Source organism: Dicentrarchus labrax, unplaced genomic scaffold (assembly GCF_905237075.1).
Source record: "Dicentrarchus labrax unplaced genomic scaffold, dlabrax2021, whole genome shotgun sequence".
In the NCBI taxonomy this organism is placed as follows: domain Eukaryota; kingdom Metazoa; phylum Chordata; class Actinopteri; family Moronidae; genus Dicentrarchus; species Dicentrarchus labrax.
Genome location: NW_026136708.1, coordinates 10,723,701 through 10,746,237, shown reverse-complemented (window position 1 = coordinate 10,746,237; position 22,537 = coordinate 10,723,701). Strand labels below are relative to the sequence as shown.

Here is a 22,537-nt window from a genome sequence, read left to right as displayed (position 1 = left end):
CCCAATCTGATGCCATCTATGGAAGAGCTAGTGACTTAGAAATCTACGGGGCGAAAACGAATCAGAAGAGAACTGATGCACAAAACCCTTTCCTGTTTATACAGACCATAACCTTTAACCACAGGAGAGCCCACATACACACACACACACACACACACACACACACACACACACACACACACACACACACACTTTCACTAAACCCAGTGGTCAACGCAGTTCTTTAAATAGATAAGAAGAACAAAGCCTCTGTCAGTCCATGAGGAGGTGATAACCCAATCTCTATCCTCTCCTGTCTCATTGTCTTTTGATCTTTCCTCTATTAATCCCCATTTATTTGCATTACATTTTAAACTGACTCAGGCTACAGCAGCCTGCCAAATAGGACTGTTTAGAAGATGCATCTGAAAAAGAAAATCATCAGTCATTAGTGTAATCAGAATAACGTTATCATAATGAGAAGATATGCTTTTATTTAGTATGATACATTAGTACACAATACCATACTACAGGGCATTCTATACCATAGTACACCACAACATACTATACAAATGTATACCATAACATACAATGCAATAGCACACTATAATACAATTACATAATATACTATAGTATTGTATTGTATGTAACATACCATAGTGAACCATACCATACTATACTATTGTATACAAAATAATACAATAGTACACCATAAAGCACTATAGTACACCATAACATATAATACAATAGAACACCATACCACACTTATACATAATATATTCCACAACAGAATATAGTACACCATACAATGTCAGTGTATCATACCCTGCCATACCACACAATAGCAAACGTGTGATATAGGAAACACAGCCTTAACTGGCAGTGCTACTGACAGGCCTAGTAAATTAATAAATATATAAAAGTTAAATTTTTTGGCTGTTTTGTTATTTCCAAAGCCATTAGTGGTGCTCCAACATTATCTGACTGAGATGGCAGCATAAATATCAATACACCATCCTTATTCTGGCACTAATAGAAGTCTAATATACATGTTTACAGTAGTTCTCTCTGGCTTTGCAACTAGTGTTGGGGATTAAATTATTGCATGAATAATACAGATCAGTTCAATTCAGTAGTGTGTTTTGGTTTGCAAAATATATTCTTTAAAATAGTCTCACATCTTGTCACTGCATGTAAAGACAACCTGCCCATCTGTGACATTTATGCTCTCTGCTGATGTACAAAATCCATGCATCCCACAAACAACTCCATGTTCAGTGTGTGTGTGGGTGTGTGTGCATCTGTATTATAGTAACCTTAGTTCGGTGTTCATTCATCCATGCTACAGGGCGTACACACATAGTTTCCTCCAGTGTGTTTATACTCCATGCTGACCCGAACCTTACACACACTTTCCTCATACTTCCTCCAAATCAAAACCAAAACATTTACCTATTTCACCTCCTCCCCTCCCTCCCTCCCTCTTTGTCACTAAATCCTCCCCTTCCACCATTATACTGCACTTGTACATAAACAGTCCATCAAAATCAATAATGACGTTGAGACACGACAACAGGTGGAGACAGGTTAATAGTCCATGGGGTGTATGCCTTGATGGGGATACACGTGTACTCTCACATCCACCTAAACAGCCTTATAAATATACAAAAACTGCTAGCCAAACAAGTACATTTATTTAGAGATCAAATCCATCCAGTGAGACCTTCCCTGACAACCTCACACGGGGAAACACAAGATAACACAACATAACATTATACAGTAATTGCACAAGAAAATGCAGTGAAGTTTTTGTTATTGTGCAACCCAGCCAATCAGAACTGATGCATAAGGGGGAGTATCAGGTTAGTCTGAGGGAAGAGGGACAATTGATTGGAAATCCTTGTGTGAAAAACATGTTTATTGCTGTGTCAGTGTTGGTGGATGAGCTGTGGAAAACACACCACAAAGCAACAGGTTAAGGATGTGATTTGACAGCATTACATTGTTGCATCAGGTCACTCTCTGCAAGAAAACATCAAGCGGTGTGTGTTTGCATCTGAGCTACCACTCAAGCTTAAAAATGGATTGTTTTCTGTTTTTTTGATTCATGGTGGTCATTTCTAAAATCTGCAAGGAGGTTAAAGTACCTCTGCCTTCAATCAGATGTAAAACCACATGTATTTTTTTCACCAACTTTTAGAGTCACTCAAAAATTCTTGTCAACACAAACAAAAGACTAGTTTGACCTTTTCTTTCTCTGCTCTTTTTGACTTTTATGCACTCACTCATACACACACACATCTCACCATTAGGCATACCAGCACCAACAGTGAAATGAGAACAAAATCCATCAGACACAGACAGCTTTGTTCATCTTGACCTCCCACAGGAAGGATGTGTACAGAATGACTACACTGCACCAAACCTCAGAGGCAGGAGACCGTGTTTAAACTGATTACACTGTGCAATATGGAAATGTAGGATGGAAGTGGGAAATGCTCAGTACATCGCCACTGCTGATTTACTGTTGCTAATGTGACCTAACTGGCTATACTGACAGATTCTGCATGTACTGCAAGCTACTGATACCCTATATGTTAAAAAGTTATGCAACAAAATAACCCGAAACCAGCCAATGCATCAACAAGATTTAAAACTCCTGAAAACTTGGTTTTAAATTCAGAGTATTCCTCTGCAACATTAAATATTCATTCTAAAATAAGCAATAATCTAAGTTAAAGCATCTTATCAAGTTTATCTGCTTCACCAGGACTGTGTCTGTGTGGTTTGAAGCCAAACTGTGATTGGTCAGAAATACGTGACTTTTTTCCAGCTGAGCCTCGCCCACTTCAAACCAATGAGAAAAGCAAAGACAAAAAGAAAAATCTCTTATATGAAACAATAATAAGAATTGTCCTCATTTTCAAAAAAAAAGTGTTCAAGTCAGACTCCATTGCTCATAGTCAGAAGCTGATTAGAAAATTCCAGGCCCATATTTGTTAAACCCAACATTATACAAACAAACAATATATTCTCAAAGACTTTAGATAGGGCTTAAATGTAGTGTCATGAAATTATACTGACATGAGCCCATTATATGATGGCCATTATAGGTGTGGACATTTTGGTCTGGACCAATTTTTTTGCAGCAGGCCACTGCCTGAATGGCAACACAATCCTTACTCTGTCACTACCAGTAAAATTACATACAGGTGTCATTTTCAAACCTCAGTATGAAGGATGTCACTAATACTGTACTACAGGTAAGTGCCCAATATCACAACCTTGCAGCTCCTCTAAACTACCATAAATAAGCCAATCCAATTATACTCTTTAATATATCATTCCTTTTGGTTGGCCTGTGAGCTCTGTAGCAACCATTCTGAATGCCACAAAAGACATTGATGACAAGATTGATTTCAGTGGAGAACTATTGAAAAAAAATGATTCTCACATCCATTACTCATCTTCTTTTCCTTTTTTATAACTCTTTTCTCAGAAGTCTTCAGCTCACTCTCCTCTCTGTCTCTGACACTTCCTTTCTCCCTCCCTGCCTTCCTCTTCCTCCACTCATCTCCCCAGCTGGTCTTGTATCCTGAGCACAGCATCCCAGTGGGCCAATAGATGGCTAGCCTACGGTTGTTGTGAGGCCCTGCTGTGCATCTACTCAGCCCTCTTCTTTCTGTGTCTCTCCTAGATCGTCCCTCTCTCTTTTCTCTTTATTTAATCCCACAGTTGGTTTCAGTGGCATGACTGACAGCACCCTAGGACAAGTGCTCTGCTTCCTTTTCAAGCGCTCCTCAAACAGAGGGTTACGCAATACATACACACATACACACAAGCACAGAGGACCAATACACACACACTTTAATACTTAATGCCAAATCATCCAATTAGCTGAGAAGTGGAAGAGGAGAGGAGATGAGATGAAGTCTGTGTTATAAAACATACAAATAAGGTCTGCCAGACAATAATAAAACTAAATAAATAAGTTGCCCTCATGATGTGATCGTAAATCCTTGTCACCAGGTGCATATTTATGATTATTAGATGATTAAAAAAAACATAATACAGACAAGGGTTTATACCTTATAGTTGAGTAAACTGTTAGTTGACTAGAAGAGTCTTAGTCGTTTTCTTTAGTCGGATTGTTGCAGAAAAACAAAAACAGCGTCAAACAGGAGCTGCACCTTGTCACCAGGAAGAGGATTGATGCAACATGGACCTTTATAACACTGCGTTACTGCATGTGCTAAATGTACGAGATGCTGTCACTAGCTAGTTAGCGGTCCTATTAGCTGACTGTACATGGACTGCAAGCTCAAAGTGCCACAGAGGATTGCTTACACCACAAGCACACTGCCAGGCGGAGGAGGGTAAACAGGGCCGGAATGAGCGGCATAGCCAGAGTGAGGCTAGCAGCCATCATACGGCAGCCTCCCAGTGACCACGGCCAGGAGCAAACACAGCCTGGAGGCCAGGAGATTTACAGCGGCTCCAACCAGGACTAGACACATCAGGTTCAGGGACGGGGGGGAGCGAGTTTCATCCGTCGTAGATAAGTCTGTGAATATTTGTTTTTGTGAAGTCGGAAGTTATTTATTCTGTGTTTTGAACTACAAGGCTTGTGTGATGTTATACTATGTTGAAATAAATTAACTAAATGTTCTGTCTCCTTGCTGGTTGTTTCGACAGATTCAGAATCATTACCACTTTTTCTGTTATATATATATACATTTTTGAAAATAACTAAATTAATATCATGAACCTTCAACGACCAGTTGACTATTGGCGTCAACTACAACTTGTACTTTAGTGACATCAACCATCCATCTTTCTAGTTTTACCAGTGATTCCCCTTGTGAGAAAGTGGTTCTTGATCCCACAGAGTGAGTGTGAATTTAGCTGTAAGCTAAAATAAGATCACTACAAAGCAAACAAATGCATGAATGTGTTGGACTCCGGGAAAGAAGTAAAAATGTTAAATGAACTGTCGCAATAAATAGTCTTTATAGAGTTTTTTATTCACAGAATACTGATTTGGTTTACCAAACCAAATTTCCTATGAGTAGACGACTGGTGGGATGCTTTACGTAAAAGGAAAACCAGCTTTGATCATATCAGAACTTACACTCCGGCCAACAAGCATGGGACACCAACAGGCTCATTGTCCGCCTACAAAGCAGTCCCATTTATGACGGCATACGGCTAATTTGTGAATTAAATCAAATCATTTTATTTCCCCCTGGGAGTGTTTACTCACAGGCTGTGCACGATTGTGTGTGTACTTGTAATAATGTGTTTCATGGACAAGGCAGCAGAAGAATCCCCGGAAAACGTCCCTTTCTCTCCACACTGAGTCAGGAAATGCACTGAGACAAAGGCCATATTGTCACGAAAAGCTTTAACGAGGCGGCAAGGAGTGTGTGTGTGTCTGTGTGTTAAGGGTCAATGCACTTCTGAAATGATAGTATTGAGCTGAATCCAGCAGCCGCCCATCTGAATTGACCTTGCTTTAATTTGATAGGTAAATATTAAGTGTGTTATGAAATGATACGTCCTACAATTAAGGTCATGGTATGCATACACTATTAGACGCATGCAAGGAATGGATGAATGGACAATAATGTGCAGCAATAATATGGAGCTTGGGAAGCTAAAAACTTGAGTTATGTTAGGAATTCCTATATGTTTATTACTTCTGTCATCCATGTGACATGGGATCAATGCTGTCAGACAGAGCCCTGGGTGTACTGTCGGTCGTGGACGGGAAGCAAATGTAAACAGACGGAGAGGTCACATGGCGCCTTTTTTGTCATGTGCCAGGAAGGGTCAGCCACTCTTTGTGTAGATAGCCGTGTTTGATCTTTTGTGGCTGTATTCCCAGAGGTGGTGTGTCACCGGCTAACCAATAAAATGGCAGGAAAGTGAACAAGCCTCAAAAACAAAAGATGAGTGGGGTAGAAGGACTAATAAATAAATAAAAAAAGAGAGGTGGGGAAGAGGAGGGCTGGAAAACAGATAACACCTACTGTACCTGAGATAGGAATAGACACAGAGAGCAAATGAAGGTGATGGAAAACTCTAGAGGCTGATATAAATAACTATAAATTACTTAAAAACTTTAGTTAAACTGCTGTTTTAGAATGAACCCTCTGAGCTTAGCTCGTCTTCATGAGTACAATTTTAAACTCAAGTGTGAATATGCGTACATTTGTAAACAGTTAATAAATGCGTTATAACACACCGTGAGGCTATTTTTGTTTATAATATTGTATATTAATTATTATAGAATATAATATCAATAAATATGATTACAGATATTTTATACAACTGTTTCCATATTTGTTTATATGGATGCTTCCTAGGCAAAGTCTTAATTGTTGACAAATACATTAACAGAAACTTAAACTCTTTTCTATCTGCGTACCACTACATTATAGTGTGTTATAAGCAACTTATGAAGCTTAAATGCTAATGAAAAAGGAATAAAAATAGATTTATACTTTTTTTTTTCTTGTTCTGTCAGTTACAACCCTCAACCTCTATATTTAGCTTCCTGTGTGTTTCTTTCATTCTGTCCCTGTCTGTTCACACATACTTTTCCCTTCACCATTTCTTTTACTGTCATTTTTCCATTTTTCCAAGTTTAGGTGGGAGGACTCCGAGAAGAGGCTCAGGCTTTAAACTGAAATGTGAGTGAAAGGAAGTTTTTCAGGCAGGAATTGAAAACTAAAACATTGGCCTGGAGGTACGGTTTATTTATTCCTGTATATACATGCATATTTTTGTGTACATGAGTGTGTGTGAGTGGGCAGACAAATGCTTACCTGGACAATGGCCTAAGGAATCAGAGGCCAAACCTGGCCATCTGGTCCTACAGGCTGAAACTGACCAGTCAGCATTAAGTAGGCAACTCTCCCTCTCAATGTGTCTTTCTTTTTCTCCCCTCTCTCCCCCTTATGCACACACATATCCACCCACGCACTGACAGACAGGCCTCGGCTCTGTGCAGTCTCAGCGGAGCTCTGATGGCCTTTGTGAGACAGCCATGCTGGAGGCGACAGGCCCCGACACACTGTTCCACCATGACATGTTGGTTTCGTTATTTCTCTGTTCAGGGAAGGATTTGGTGTCATCCTTCCCCCTCTGTGTGGAAAATGAAATCAGGCTTTGTGAGCCTTTTTCCAGTGAGACACTAATGCCATGAGGTATATTTTTAAAGAAACTATTGTAGAGAATTTGAATTCTGTATTCATCGGTATGCTGCAGAGAAGCCCAGCTTGAGACAGTATAAGGCTAAATGTCTTTCCTAGTCAAAAAATGTATGTGTGTGGTGTCTGCTGCCTTGTGTGAAATGACAAATTTTGTTTTGGATCAGAATAACAGGATTTGGTTGCACCAGCTAAATACAAGTTGGTGTCGTAATCTCTTCCTACAGTAAGTAGATTAAAACTAGTGATTTGCTAAAGAATAGATAAATTGGGTTGCATCAGTAAAACTTTAGGATTTTTATTTTATCCAGTAAAGAGTTTTGGAATATATATATACAGTATATATACAAAAACCTATATTTGTGTCCAAAAACTACTGCTGAGATATGATTTAATGGATCAGCCTAATTGTCCAATTGGGGCAGTACAATAAAACAAAATACATAAGTTAAAACAGTCATTACAGGGCTACAAAGCTGTTTGTGAGCATACTTACTTTTTGGAATATCTAACAAATCTAAATCTCAGAACACCTACAAATCAGTGTAAAAGAAATAAAAGTTTTTTTTTCTCATTATCTTTATTAACTGGCAACTCTTATCTTGTATCTATTCACTGTTGAAGATTAAGTGACTCACAGTGAAAAGACCTCCGAACCAAATATAGTGAACTGAAAGGTCAATTCTGCTTCCATTCAAACTCTTTAATTAAGGCTCAATAAATCCAGGCCAAGCAGTCACACAGGGCCACGGCCCTAGCACTGAACAGATTCAACCAAATTTGAAATGCAAAGATAAAAGATACTGACTATAGACAGGATGAAAGAGAGTCTGAATAATATTCTTTTATATTTAGTTGACAGACATTTGAACTAACAAAGACAGTACCCATAAAAAGGTGGAGGCTATTTTGTCAGGCTTTAAAGGGCATTAAGGGGGTGTTTGCTCCACCGCCTCCACCATTCATCTGAGCTATTCATCCATCATTGTAAAAATAAAAAATAAAAAAAATCATACCATGTAGGTTACAACATGTATCAACACATAATATAATATGAAATGGCATGGGATTATATAAAACATTCATCATCATGTCTAATGTTGAACATGAGTAATCTAGTGCAGATCATCCCACACTGAGCACACATATACTCACGTGGTTTCACTCCAGATGAGTGATTACCTGCGTACCGGCTTACAGTACATATGTGACAACATGTTCAGTGTTTTGTTCCCTCTGTGTCAGATGAGAGCTGTTAGGTAACCAAGAGTCAGCGCCAGGCACGTCGGCCTACAACACTGGTGACCTCTCACTCTGCTGCCTACCTTGAGCATATGTCCTCCAGCTGGAGAGCATCTTTCATGAACAAACATTGCACAAACATGTTGGTGTTGATATGACAACCTGAGCAATTCTGACATAAGGCTTAGAAATTTGTTCTTCAAAATGTCACATCCCTTGGTCCCTATAGAGAAACCAGAACAGCTGGTTGGTAATCAATATTTGCCTTCCAACCAATGTACATATCACAAATACTTAACATCCTTTCTCACTTATTGCATATACCTGCACATTGTCGCCCATACACGCAAACACGCCCACTAATGTACATAACCCTACACCTCTATGGATATTTTGTGTGTAAGAACTTTAGGTCTATAATGCATTTTGCATCTATGTTTATTTAATTTGTGCCATGTTTGTGCTAAGACACAGTTTACAAAATAAACCTTGTATAACCAGTTCACAGGACATGCATGCGCTTTTTCTGCACCAACCTGCAAGTTTCTTCTTTTATGGACTGCTCTAGTTTTTCAGACTGAGCTTTATATCAATAAACGCCTTCGTGTAAACATTGAATGTTTCCATGCTGACCTTGTTTCTCTATATTGTTTGCTCTGCTGTGGTTGACCCAGTCTTTTTTTTGGTCCACTTGTGTCTGCATTAGTTGCACGATGCAAACTTGTCTTGTGGAAACAGCGCCAGTGTGGTGACATCCTCTGCTCTAGAAATTAGCCTATGCTCAGTGAAAAGGACCATCATCCCTCCTTTTTTTTCAGGCACCTTAAGGATGACAAAGACGGATATGGTGGCAAGAGCACAGGCGTATTTTTTTTACTTAACCACCAGGATAACCCAACCCCAGCTCCATCACAGCTCAGTTTAATCTCCTCAGAGCTTCCTGTACTTGTTCCTGTATTATGACATTGAGAGAATGAGATACTAACTAGCTCTTGCTAAATGGGTGTGGAGAATTCCCAACGGCAAAATACTCGAAGTGCAGAACCACTTCAAGATAGAGGAACTATTTACTCAAGCATGAATGATTGCTGCCTGAGGAGTTGAATTGTAATGCCTAAAAGTGTGCTTGCAATCTATAGTCATAGTTAAGATAATAAGCAACACATTTTTATCTTCACAACAGTCTGCATAAGATCTTTGTCTTCTGCTTATTTTTCAACCAAAATAAGCCATAATTCTTCTATTAAATTGTGTTTTTTTAGTTACTATCCCACAGCTTCTTCCTCATCTTTTCTGCAATAAAACCATCTTATTTTAATGTCACCTTGCCAGGATGGACTGCCAACATTTCAAATGCAATGTCAGACCCAGAACTTTGCACATCATTGCAATAATTACATGACCTGGGGCTTCCTGACACGTGTTTGCACTGCGCTCTATTTTACACCAAACAAAATCATCATCCCTTTGCTCTTTACTCTGTTTGTCCACGCTGATATAATTTGGCCCAGAACATGCAGGACTGAGGAGGATCTACCACAACAGGAAAAGAACTGCCTCACTTTAATTGTTTGTAGCGTGGAGGTAAAGAGAGCCAAAGTCCTGCCCTACTTTCTGAGATGTAGCCTCCATTTGACTGGCTTCCCATGAGTCTTTGGCATTCACAACATGTCAAACCTGCCGGTGTAGTTATCGAATGCTGAAAAATAGTCCTGATAGTACCTGTGCTAAAAATAACAAAGTGGCCTGATTTCATCATTAAGCACAGTAGTACATATAGCCCAGTATCATATATCTGTTTCGGGGGATAAATCCTCTCTGTTCCATGATATATTCACACAATATGGTTAAGTACATTGTGGATGTCTGCCCAGAGGTAAAATCAGACACTGGCTCTTTATTACATTATTGGTGATATCAATATAACAGTCCAGATGGTGTGAAGCATAATGCTGTAATTGTATAATCAGGGTAGACACATCATTCACTCAATTTGTCGAGAAGAATGAATCTAGGCCACCACATTTTGGCAGCTACTGTGTGGTGATGTTGTTCAGTATCAGATTAGCCTGTTAGTCAAAATGTTACATTAGCATGACAAAACCTTTCGTCACTAACGATATTAAATCACAACTCCAAAGCAAAGCAGAAATACAGAATAAATAGCATGTAGCCTACTTCTACTTGGATGGGCAGATATGGGTGAGTTTCAGTTGGTGGTAGCTACTGCAGCTGAACAAGTCAGCTGCAACCAATGCAATCTCTCCCATCAAATTAAAAACAAAACACATTTCTTCCTTGAAAAACATTTATTAAAAAAGTGTGAGTATTGTGTACTTTTTTTTAAGGTAGTTTTACCTTGCAGCTCCAGCTTTAGCGGCCATTTTGCCTTTTTAGAGAGCAAATATGCACCTAACAAGGATTGACATGCAGTTGCAAACATTAGGCCTTCTGTAGCCAAGTAACTTTCTCTCTCCCTTTCCCTCCACACATATACACATGGGGTTTCTTGGCTGAGTTTGCTTAACCTGCTTGAACTGCAGCATTTTCTCAGGACTCAGCTTCATCTCTGGGCTTATCTACCACAAAACCCAGGCCGCCCACTGTGGAAAATTCCCTGAACCCAGATGTGACAGAAGGCCTTGAGAGACGGGAGCGCGGTGAGAGAAGGAGAGGCTGGTTGTGTGAAAGAACAAGCTTACTGTGCGTGACACATGACATTCAAAGAAAGAGAAAAGGAGAAGAAAAAAAGAAAAAATCTAAGCCAATAAAAGACTGGAAACCACTGCTTGCTGTTTTTGTCTTTACTGTTATATATTCTACTTTGTTTTTTATAAGACCAAGAAAAGATATTTATTTTTAATGACTCAATGACCAAGCACACAACCTGTGATTTGAACTCTAATATCAGATGTCAATCCAGCACAAGGCTGTGTTGGTTTATGCATGTAAACAAAGCTGTCAATCTGCAGAATCTGGGACACAATGAAACATAATGATTCCAGGTCAAGTCGGGATTGGATTTCTCTCAACCTTTCTCTATCTGTATCTCTCACACACACATTCACATACCCGCTTCCAAAAAAAACCCAAATGTTCCTGTGTGTATATTTATAATTAAAGCACAGAAAAAGCCCCAAAGACGAGAGAAAACGGATGTTGGCTGACTGTTCTCTCCTCACATACTATTCAATGAGAAGGCCCTATGTAGGAGGCCACTCACATCCCTGCAGCCAGCATGAAAACAGATCTTGTATATTCTGACTGGCTAGACATTCCAGTTTCCTTGTGGATCTAAAATGGAGTGATGCTCTAGTTTCATTTTTTCCCTGTGCCCGATAAGTGAGGTGAAAGTTAAATGCTTGCTTTGGCTGAAGCCACAAGCAGTGTCCGCAAAGTCACGTACAGCGGGGCGAGACCTGCTTCAATGGGACTTTTCCTTCTCAATGAAACATCCAAAAGGGGGGAGATGAAAGATAAATGAAGAAAAAGGGCGGAAACGGAGGAAAATGAAAAAATTGCTGACTTACTTTGTTCCCATTCCGTTTGTAAGATTATGACTTTGTGGGCGTGTGTGCTGGTGCAACAAAGCATATCACTTTAGACCTCCTAACCTGACTCTTGGGTGGTATCCATTTCATCACACGCTATGTTCTAGGAAGGCATAAGAGCGCGTGTGTGTATGCAATCATGCAGCGTGACATAGCACAATACCCATTCCCTAGCCAAAACATAGAGGGTGGGACACACACACTGGCTCTGTGGTAAATGTCACATACTCCTCACCAGGGGGACGTGATTTTACACACTTGTATAAGGGATAGGGTGTGTCCTTCATGTTCCCTCTTTTCCTAAACTGGCACAGGGGTTCAGGTGGCGCAGAGTGCAACATGCTCATCTGCATGCATGATGCACTGCCGACGTCAGTCTCATCTCACACTGCATTAAGTCATGATCAGATGTTTAGCAAGGAGAGGAGACAGATAATACGGTTTAGTAAGGTGCAAAGAGGGGAGGGGTAGTGTGCTGAAAAGTGCAGGAAAAACGTGGCTGAGAGAAAATGAAACAAGCTGCTTAGGATGGCTGTGGACAGATACTGATCATTACTTATTGATTCAATTTAACATGTACTGGATGTCAAGTCACTTAAGTTTAGTCACCTACTTCAAGATTCACACCTTTGTGGTACCCATCATTTTTTAATTTTTGGATATGCTTTAAGCTTTAATTTCCTTTTTTTTTAAGAGGCATTTTTCATATGATAAACTCATATGATATGCAGTTGGCAAATGTGGTGTTTAAGGTATTTCATGACATGCCAGGGTAAAAGCTTTGGTGATCCCCTAAACTTTCACCTAGCACCACCATCGTGTCAAATTTTTTATTTGTCTAATAGTTGGTTGAATACCTGCAAAACAAATCTTAACTTGCTAACATGCTAAGCTAAAATAGTGAACTTGATAAGCTTTAGTGCTAAACATCAGCATGTTAGCATTGTCAGCGTGAGCATGTTAGCCTGCTGATGTTAGCATGTATCTCTTCTACGGTCTCTAGCATGGCCCCTTTTTTGTAAATAAAAGAAGGTCATCAATACCGTCTTCATTCTGTCATTTGAATGCTCTACTGTGAAGCACCAAAGATTTTTCATAACAGATGTTTGTATACCTGCCAACTTTTCAAAAAACCTTGGAGTGAGATTTTGTCGGGGGTGACCAAAATGATGCCGCATACGCAGCCACACAAGTTGGTGGCTCAGATATCAGAGAATTGGAATTCATTTGATGTTGTACCCATGTTGTACCCATGTTGTACCCTGCATTCTGGTGGTTTGTGGGGAGGCCCAAAGCCGCTGATAGGGGCAGCCTACTGGAGATGGACAATATTGGTTACATTCTGAGAAGCAGACATAGCTGAAGGTACACCCCCAGGAAATGGATGGATTAAGTAGATGTGATTTCCTCCATTCTAGTGGATTTTTGGGTGGTCTGCTAAAGATGTGCAATACCTGAACTTATTCTGATTCATGTTCGGCATCATGACTTGTAGGGCCTTCTAGACTTGAGCTGAACATTCAACCAGAAAACTATTGTGCCTAAATGACTGCCTGTATCACAATAAAGCCTTATTCATAGACCAGTGTTTAAGATTGGACCTAGGTATGTGTAGGTTGATTAATATTTTGATTAGAATGGTATTAAACTTATTCTTAACTAAAACCTAACCTATGTTGTGAATACTTGTATTCTTAAGAGCACTTCATGATTTATGTTCAGCCAAAAACGGGTCTCCTGCTGCTTGTTATGACAGCTTTCAACACACTAAATCATGTTCACATGCACAAACACAAACAAATAATTTATTTCAAGATTTAAAGTTTAAGAGAGTGAGTACTCAATTGGACGACATTTCATTGTTACATACCTAGTCTCAGCTCAGATTCTCATCAGACTTCTCGAGGTAGTTTCTCTTGCTGTCTTTCTCGGTATCTCTTCTTCTGTCGGTAACTTCGGGGTGCCATAGACTGTATATATAGAACGGGGTGCAGCATATATGGGTGCAGTGCATAGGGTTCAGTGGCGCTCATCAGCGCCATCTACCGTCGGGGAGTTTAAAAAGGAAGGAACGAGTCTCTGCCCAAGATCGGATTTTTTTTGCGTGAGAAATTGGATGTGTGGTGTGAGTGCGTGTGAAAACAGGCAAAACCGTGTGTCACACGGCGAAAGCGTGAGAGTTGGCAGCTCTGTGTTTGCAAACTGTGCCTCCAGACACTCATTCAGTTCACTCAGCTTGCTGATTCCTATTTCTCTCTCCAAACATGTTGTCCAACCACCACGCGGGACAGTTTGGCATTCATTCACTATTCTTACGTCAGCAGGTCGAACATAAAAACAACTCAATGTAAAACAGTAACTTCTGAGTACATACAGTAAGGTTTGCATGACGTAAAAAAAATAGCAGACTTTGACCAAATGTGCAGCCATAAACGATAACGCCATGACACATGAAAAGTGTGCTGATGTAAAACGGAATGATTATCTATCTGCAGACCTGCTTTCATGTGACAGACTCAGAATCCGGGCGTAGATACTATCAAGAGCTACTGCATTCCACGGACAACAATGACATAACTCAAACATAAAAACACAATGAACAACATGTGGCATTTAATTTGGCAAATTACATGTGTTACATTTTTACTTTTTTATTAAGTATTATCAGTGTTTGTATTCCTTCTTTTCAGAATTATTATGTTACGTCCTGAACTTTAGAGTTTACACTGCAGGACCCACACCTGCAGTGTAAACTTTAAAGGATGTTGGATAAAGTTGCTGTTCCTAACTTCATAAATTGTACTCTTGACTTCTTTTCTTGAAATGGGCAATAAATAAGCTTATGCCTTATCTGGGTTCACCTTGTCTGGTCTGTACCTTTTTTTATTTTAAACCCTAACACATGCTACCCAATGCATTTCAACTCAACAGTAGAGGATAGTGCTACAAAATATTTAGCAAAGAGTGAAGGAAAAAGGTATGAACATGATTTGAAAATTATTTCCTCTTCACTAGACATTTCTATTGAATCTTTGCTTGTTTATTCATCTGTATTATTCCATTGTGACTTTCTCTGACTTTTGTATTCTACAAATGTGACTTAATTACAGGCTCCAGTAATCCAAGAGGGTGGGAGGAGAAATTTGTGTTTGAAATTCCAAAGAGTGACTAGCAGAGGTTGGTGAATGTCAAGACTGACTGCAAAACCTTCTCCATATTTCTGCACCTGCTTCCAGCAGAAAATGTTGTATCAATCAAGACTTGCCACTGCTGCCCTCTTTCCTCTCTCTCTTAGTGTTTGATCGTGACACTCTTCACCTCAGTGAAAAAGTGGTAGGAATCTTTCCCTCCCTCCCTCCCCACACCAGAGTTCTTCATCCCTCCAAAAGGCAGGTTCAGATCTCTCACCAGCCAGCAGTTGGTCCACACCAGACCCGCCTGTAACCGCTTGGCCACCCGGTGAACCTTGCCCACATCCCGGGACCACACGGTGGCACCCAGACCATAACGCACGCCGTTACCCTTGGAAACAGCCTCATCCTCTGTGTCAAAGGGGCTGACACAGGTGACAGGGCCGAAGATCTCCTCCTGCATGACGCGGGAGCTGTCAGATATGCCTGAGATGACAGTGACGGGCATAAAGTAGCCGTTGGCATTGCGCTCAGGGAGGCTCAGCTGGTCAACACCCTCACCGCAGTGGATGACGCCGCCTTCAGATTTGGCGAGTGCCACAAAGCTTCGGACCTGGGGATCAAGACAAAGAGGGATTTCAACTTAAGGTATTGGAAAGAACTTGTTTTCAAATGGTCTTTCACATCATTTGACACTTTATTTCATCACCTTCTCCAGGTGCTCTTTGCTGATGAGTGCTCCGTTGTTGTTGCTGGGGTCAGAGGGCACACCTGTCTTCCACTTCTTAGCTGCGGCCACAAACCTTTTCAGGAACTGAGAGTAAATACTCCTCTCGACATAAATCCTACTGGTGCACAAGCAGATTTCTCCCTGAGAGATGGAAGGAAGGGGAGAAGTTGGAGGGTTTTGTTTGAAGCACTGACTGTTCTGAACACTGTTTTCATGCGTCTACCTACAACAAAATATAGGCAGTGATCTCCCCCACGTGGGTAAATCATGTCACTGCATCCTCATCACATGCAGACATAACAGCTGTTCACACAGATAACGGCATGCATTTTATTGACATTAACAATAAGAAAAGGAATAAAGCTAATCTTTACTTTTGCAGCTCTGGCAAAAACAAATTTACAAGAGCTTTAAAGATTAAAACACAGATTAAGATTAACCTGCTGGAGGGCCCATGGGAAAATATAAGCTACTCAGCCCATATGCAGTCCAAAACTGAAATTAAGTTATTCTAAAGTTTTCTTTTGACACATGAACTCTCTTAAGAGGAGGGTTTCAAGATGAGGAAATTAAGTAGGTCGCACCCTTGATGGAAAAGTCTGACATATTGGTAAATATGCCTATAGCTCTTTTACTGACAGTTAAATATGAAGCTACAGCCAGCAGCTGGTTAGCTTAACATAAACACTAGAAATAAGAGAAAACTGCTATCCTAGCTCTGTCCAAAGGTAACTGCCTATTAGCCCCTCTAAAGCTCACTTATGAACATGTTATCGTTTGTTAAAACTGTACAAAAGATAAGCTAGGCTAAGCTGACTGACTGCCCACAGCAGTTTCATATTTACAGTACAGATATGAGAGTGGTAGAAATCTTCCCATCTAACTGTAAGTGTATTTCCCCAAAAACTCTTGTAAATAAACGATTTCTTTCACATTTCAGTTGATATGTGTTTTGACAAGAAAAAAATCTTGACTCAAGGCCCATTTGCTAGATTTTAACAGACAAATTCCAACTGACAACTACAACTGACCATGAGATGCATGTGGCTGAAAAATACTGAAGAAGCTATTAAGTGGATCTTGGCTCTTTTTTTAACAAATTATTTTACTCTCAGTTGATATATGCTTCAGTGGATCATATTGCCAAAAAAAATGTCTATAAAATTAGCACAAAACATTTCACCCACAATAATCTTGGAGGTTTTGGGGTCCCTGGTAAACCCTCCTGCCAGCTTTGATAATAACCCTCACAAGAGCATGTAAAATAAAAAAACAACTGTAAAAATTCTTAATCTTCTTAATCTTAAATAGTGTCTTAAAAGACTCACTAAAACTCTCTGCCCACCTGATTGGAGAAGCTGGAGCGAACAGTGGTCTCGATGCATTGGTCCAGGTCCGCATCAGCAAAAATAAGGGCAGGGTTTTTACCTCCCAGCTCCAGTGAGAGCTTCTTACAGTAGGGGGCGCTCCGCTCTGTGATGTGCCGGGCAGTTGGCGTGGAGCCAGTGAAGGAGATCAACGGGACGTCAGGATGGCCAACGAGTGCGTTGCCTGCTCTCGGGCCAGTGCCAAATACAATGTTGACTACTCCCGGAGGAACCCCTGCAGAGGTAAACAGGTTTATGTATCCATCATTTGTTTCTTATTACTCATGTTTAATACAGGTAAAAGTGTTTTAATAGCAATACTTTAAAGTGAAGAATCATGTCTATGTGTAATGATTCATGAGAGAATCCTTCTAACTTCTGTGTGTGTAAGTGGATTGCTATTGCATTGTGGGTGCTGTAGTCCTACCGGCCTGCTGCATCAGCTTGCACATCATCCAGGAGGTCACGGAGGTCATTTCACTGGGTTTTGCTACCACTGTGTTGCCTGTAGCGATTGCAGGTGCAATCTTCCAGGTAAGCAGGTACAAGGGGAGATTCCATGGGCTGATCAGACCGGCTACAAACACAACACAATTTAAAAATACAGAAAGCACAAATATAATCTTTACAGGTTTTAATGCAAACACACTGAGCTCTCACCCACTCCCACAGGGCAGCGGATGGTGTAGTTCAGGCAGCCCATGTGGTCCATCTGGCTGCAGTCGGTGGTGTGGTGCTGCACCGAAGATGCAAAGAAGCGGAAGTTGTGCACCGATCGGGGAATGTCCACAGTCCGTGCAAATGTTACTGTTTTACCTGTAATGTTACACCAAAGCGATAAACAGCAGAGAATGATACATCACTGATTTACTGATGTACTGTGGTTGTGTTTTATTTAGGTTGTGGGCATTCTGTTTAAATATGCATTAGTTCTACAAAAATACCAAGATAACAGATTAACCATGCACCACATATTGTGTGTTGAAACACAGATCAAATACTCATATTGACTTTCCTCTAGCACTATTATCAGGTCAAAATGTCCCTTTCACCCACACTTTCTATATCTTTTCTATATCCCAAAAATCAAGTGGCAGGATTTCCATAAACACTGTGAATGTTTGCGGTCTCAAAAATAGAGTATAAATCCTAATGTTTTTCATGACCTGTTAATCTTTACTTGAGTGTTGCAAAATGTATTATCTGTACTGTGCATAAGAAATATCAAAATTGCCACTAAATTGACTTGAGCATTCACAGGGCATGATCCCTGTTTATTTTTGACAGTGCTTGAGCTTATCTTTTAGAGCCACTCTCAGGACAATTGTCAGCTTAGTGCACAATATATAGATATATATATATAAACATAATCTAATACATAGATTACTTAGTACATTCATGACCTTGTGGTTTTAGTAAACCCATGCCAGCACCCTATTTCATCTGGCATCATTTGTAAGTACAACTACTGGTACGAGCCAAAAAAACAATAAAAATGATCAGTATATTGTTTGCTCTGCCCTGCACTTTTAAAGCCAGTGGCCCCTTGTTACTACTAAAAACAAATCCTGACCCACTGACCACCGATTGACTGAACCTGACTTTGATACAACATGTGTTTAAACAGTGAAAGACACCTTGGTCTTTGGACTCTGCTTGGACAAACTCCTCCAGGTGGGATTCCAACAGGTCGGCCAGCTTGTTGAGGACCTGTGCTCGCTGCTCTGGGCTGCGCTCAGACCACCCAGGGAAGGCTTCTTTAGCAGCTGCCACCGCTGCCTCCACCTGCAGGCAGTAAAGCTCTGAGAGATTAGCATACTGGCGATACTTACACTACCATCAGCGGTCCCAAAACAAATGTGAGGGGTCACAAGACGATTAGAGGTAGATGAGACAAAATTTATTTTACATAAAATACGTTATCTATATTTCTTGTGAAATACTAGATTCCTTCACATTTTATAATTTCTAAAAATCCATCAGATTAAAACTTTAGGTTCTGAAGTTCAAAAGAAAAAAAAACAGTCTTTGCTAAAGTCACATCATGTCCACACTGAGGCCACAAGCTGTGCAGAGGTGCAGAAGTACATTGTATATTGTCTGTCTGTACACTTTTATAATGGCTGGAAATGTTGATTTCACAAAATACTACAATAACAATAAGTAATAAATGATAAATCTCTTAATCTCTAAATCTGTTAAGCACTAAAATCTAAGGTTTATAATTGACATGTCATATGTTTAATGATTACTTGACTGTTGACTCAGTAAAGAGCAAAGTACCTCTGTGACCACGAGCTCAGTGCAAGTAAAATCTGGTTTAAATACACTAACAGCTCTTATAATGAAATGCAATTCAGCACGATACCCCTGCAATAAAGGCTACCCTTTTGTACAATTTATGGAATTGAGTTGAATTGAGACATAAGATTTCAAAAAGGTCTCAAAAATTCCAACATGTGTCAAACACAGGTCAAATGCACTGAAAAAGAGGAATAATACAGCTGACCTCATCCAGTCCTACAAATATTTCCTAACATTTGTGCTACACTGGTGTGAAAACCTCAACAAAATGTCAACATCAGTTTTACAAATGTACTGTAGCAGGGCTTTTGCAGAAAACCTGCCCTATAGGCCTAAGGCCAATGCACTTGCATTCACTCTCAATACTAATTATGTTTCTGCAGAGAAAATACCGAATGCATAGTGCAGTGTAATAATAATAATCATATTGTAATTGTGGATGTCCCACCTCCTCCTCGCCGCTGTCAGGTACTTTGCAGTAGACCTCTCCGGTGGACGGGTCGTAGGAGTCAATGTGACTCCGACAAGGCACGAACTTGCCTCCGATGAAGTTCTCCAAAACCAGGTATGAGGTCTTCGACATGGTTGTCAACCGATGCTACCAAACCAATACGACACACTGAGAAAACGACAGAAGGCTGCTGCAGGCACTGTCTCCAGTGGCATGAATCAAACTGCAAAGTCAAGATAACCCTACCTGCACCGATCCTCCCACATTTCACAATAAAACACAGTATGGTGAGTGGAGCCAATTAGGTCACAGCATTGGTTGTTTGTAATCAAAGTTCTTATAAATAGCACGTGCTCATTGAAAATATAAATGAAGCTTTAAATAAAGCAGGTGTATGAATGAATAAGGTTAATTTTAATCACTTTTCCACACTTTTAAAACACCACTACAAGTAATAGACCTTCATTCAAAACCACAAGTGTACCCACACATGTAGGGCCACACAAGAGCTCACCTTTAGATCATGACAGTGCAAAAAGTAATCTACATACTGTTTTCCTGGAGACGTGTTTAGATGCTTGTCGTGCCTTTAGTACACAACTGTGTGTCAGTTTTAGTAAGTGCTGATTCAGGAAGGCAGATTCTGATGATTAAGCCACAGCATTACTCATCCATTTACAGAGAAAGCGATTCATCATCACAGTATGGGACACTAGACCTGAAGCATCAACAGTTCTTATCATCGTTGTCCTCTTGGCTCTTATAAATTCCTCAGAGCCCCCTCAGGGTTCTGTAGTAAAAAAGACTTTTAGGCTTTGTACTTCAAATGTGTTCCAGGATGATGAGACATATTTGACTGCAGGAATTTTTTTGTATTTCTGTGGCAGAACACTTGAATGCATGTGTTCATCTTCCATGTAAATGACTGTAGAGATTGCATGTTACTGAACGCTGCCATCTTGTGGTAGCTGGGGGACCTACAGAGTCTGTATGTGTGTGGCGGTAAGTCCTCTTCATGAGGCTTTTGACTGACAGTAACAATGACAAATATGGAAATCATCAAAATTAAGTAAACTTTCATTCAAAGCAAGCAAAGCATCTGTCTATCAGTCAGTGTATATTTGATCCCACTGTTGTTCTGTTTCTTGGGTCTAGAATGACATGGCAAGATTTTTCTGACCTTTGCCCCCGTCACGTTATATATCATTTTTCAGTGTTTGTGACGCTACAACTAGAGCAGTGAGTCATTAAGTTGAATGAATAACAATTAGCAGTATGCATCTTTAATTGACTGAGATGATAAATCACCACATCATTACAGAAGACAGAATCAAGTTAATATATATTGCAGGGTTACTGTATCGTGTTGCACGGTTTGTTTTTCACAACTAACCTTTGGCCAGCTTTCATGCACAATTACCTTCCTGTGTTTGTATGCAGGAACTGACTGTTTTATCAGAGACAAAAATCATAACCTTTATCACACCGAAACGTTATCTGAGAACCAACCCAGAAACCTTCACAAATGCAAACACAAAATCTGTCACTGTTTGCATTATAATTTGTTCTTTTACTTCAATTTTCCACTATTTGGTTCTTTTAATGTGTGTACTGTCCTCCCCACAGGGTGTCACAGGTCTGTTTTGGTGAGTGTAGGGCTTTTGCAGACAGGCAGGGCACCCTTCATTTTGTCACGATTCATAATCGAAATAAAAATCTATATAATTCTTCAACAAAGCTTAAAGTTAGCTCCACAGAGTTTGTTTATTTTGGATTAATAACATGTCTAAATTTAATTTATTTCCAAATGGAAAATATAAAAGCATATTTGATCGACTGCAGTTCTTTCTCTGTCATTCTGGAAAAAGATAGAAGGGAGCTTTATTTATGACGTGATGGTGATGCCTTTGAGCTGCATAGATAAAATAAAAGGCAAAAAGTATTTGTCTTAGGATTTAATTCCTTTCACTCTTTCCATTGACTAGTCGTTAATTAAATTCCGAACTCCTCTGATGTTTTACTCTTTCTCACAACACTTGTTCCTCGTCTTTCCACCATGTCAACAATTCCGGAAAAAAAAAAGTGTATAACTGGAAGTGCTGAGCAACTTTGCCCACCGCAATTTCGCATGCATGACCTTGGCGTCCGCAGGTAGAAACTGAAAAAGAAGCTAACTTCATGTTTAGTAAGCCTTTTTTTTTTTAACTGTGCAAAGTCACACTCAGTGGTGGCATTAGTGAGATGTGTGTTTTGTGGTGCTTTCCACTCCAACGGGAACAACCCCAGCTGTGTCACTGTCAAACCTGACGGGAAATGATCACCTCTACATTTTCACTTCCTACTTACTTGTATGTATTTTGATAGATACAAAAGCAGTGTATTTGCTGGCGTGGTAGATGCTCATTTTCACAGACTGTATTGCCATAAACTTGTCACAAAGCTTTAAAAGTTTTCTTTTTAGTTGGACAGAAAGGGACACTTCAAAGTCGCTGAAATCAAAACTCAAACCACATGTTGCTGATGTCATGTTCATTTTTGTGCCATCTTCCTTCACACCATCTGTAACCA

The 22,537-nt window shown here is 40.0% G+C and overlaps 1 protein-coding gene across 1 annotated transcript; it reads right to left on the bottom strand.

Annotated features, from left to right (window-relative positions):
* Window positions 1-14,582: 14,582 nt before the first annotated feature.
* On the bottom strand, window positions 14,583-20,212 carry aldh8a1 (aldehyde dehydrogenase 8 family, member A1). The gene is made up of 7 exons (XM_051408468.1): window positions 19,967-20,212; window positions 18,852-18,999; window positions 17,875-18,030; window positions 17,642-17,791; window positions 17,193-17,449; window positions 15,827-15,988; window positions 14,583-15,730 (listed from the first exon to the last, which is right to left on the bottom strand). The coding sequence occupies exons 1-7, from the start codon at window positions 20,099-20,101 to the stop codon at window positions 15,278-15,280; spliced, it is 1,461 nt and encodes a 486-aa protein (XP_051264428.1). The 5' UTR covers window positions 20,102-20,212; the 3' UTR covers window positions 14,583-15,277.
* Between the last annotated feature and the right edge of the window lie 2,325 nt (window positions 20,213-22,537).

Excerpts from the sequence above, each read along its gene's own strand:
- aldh8a1 (XM_051408468.1), bottom strand. The coding sequence starts at position 20,101 with ATGTCGAAGACCTCATACCTGGTTTTGGAGAACTTCATCGGAGGCAAG. Across the intron at positions 18,031-18,851 it reads AGCAGAGTCCAAAGACCAAG|GTAAAACAGTAACATTTGCA; the intron begins GTGTCTTTCACT and ends GTAACATTACAG. Across the intron at positions 15,989-17,192 it reads GCTCCAGCTTCTCCAATCAG|GGAGAAATCTGCTTGTGCAC; the intron begins GTGGGCAGAGAG and ends TCCATCTCTCAG.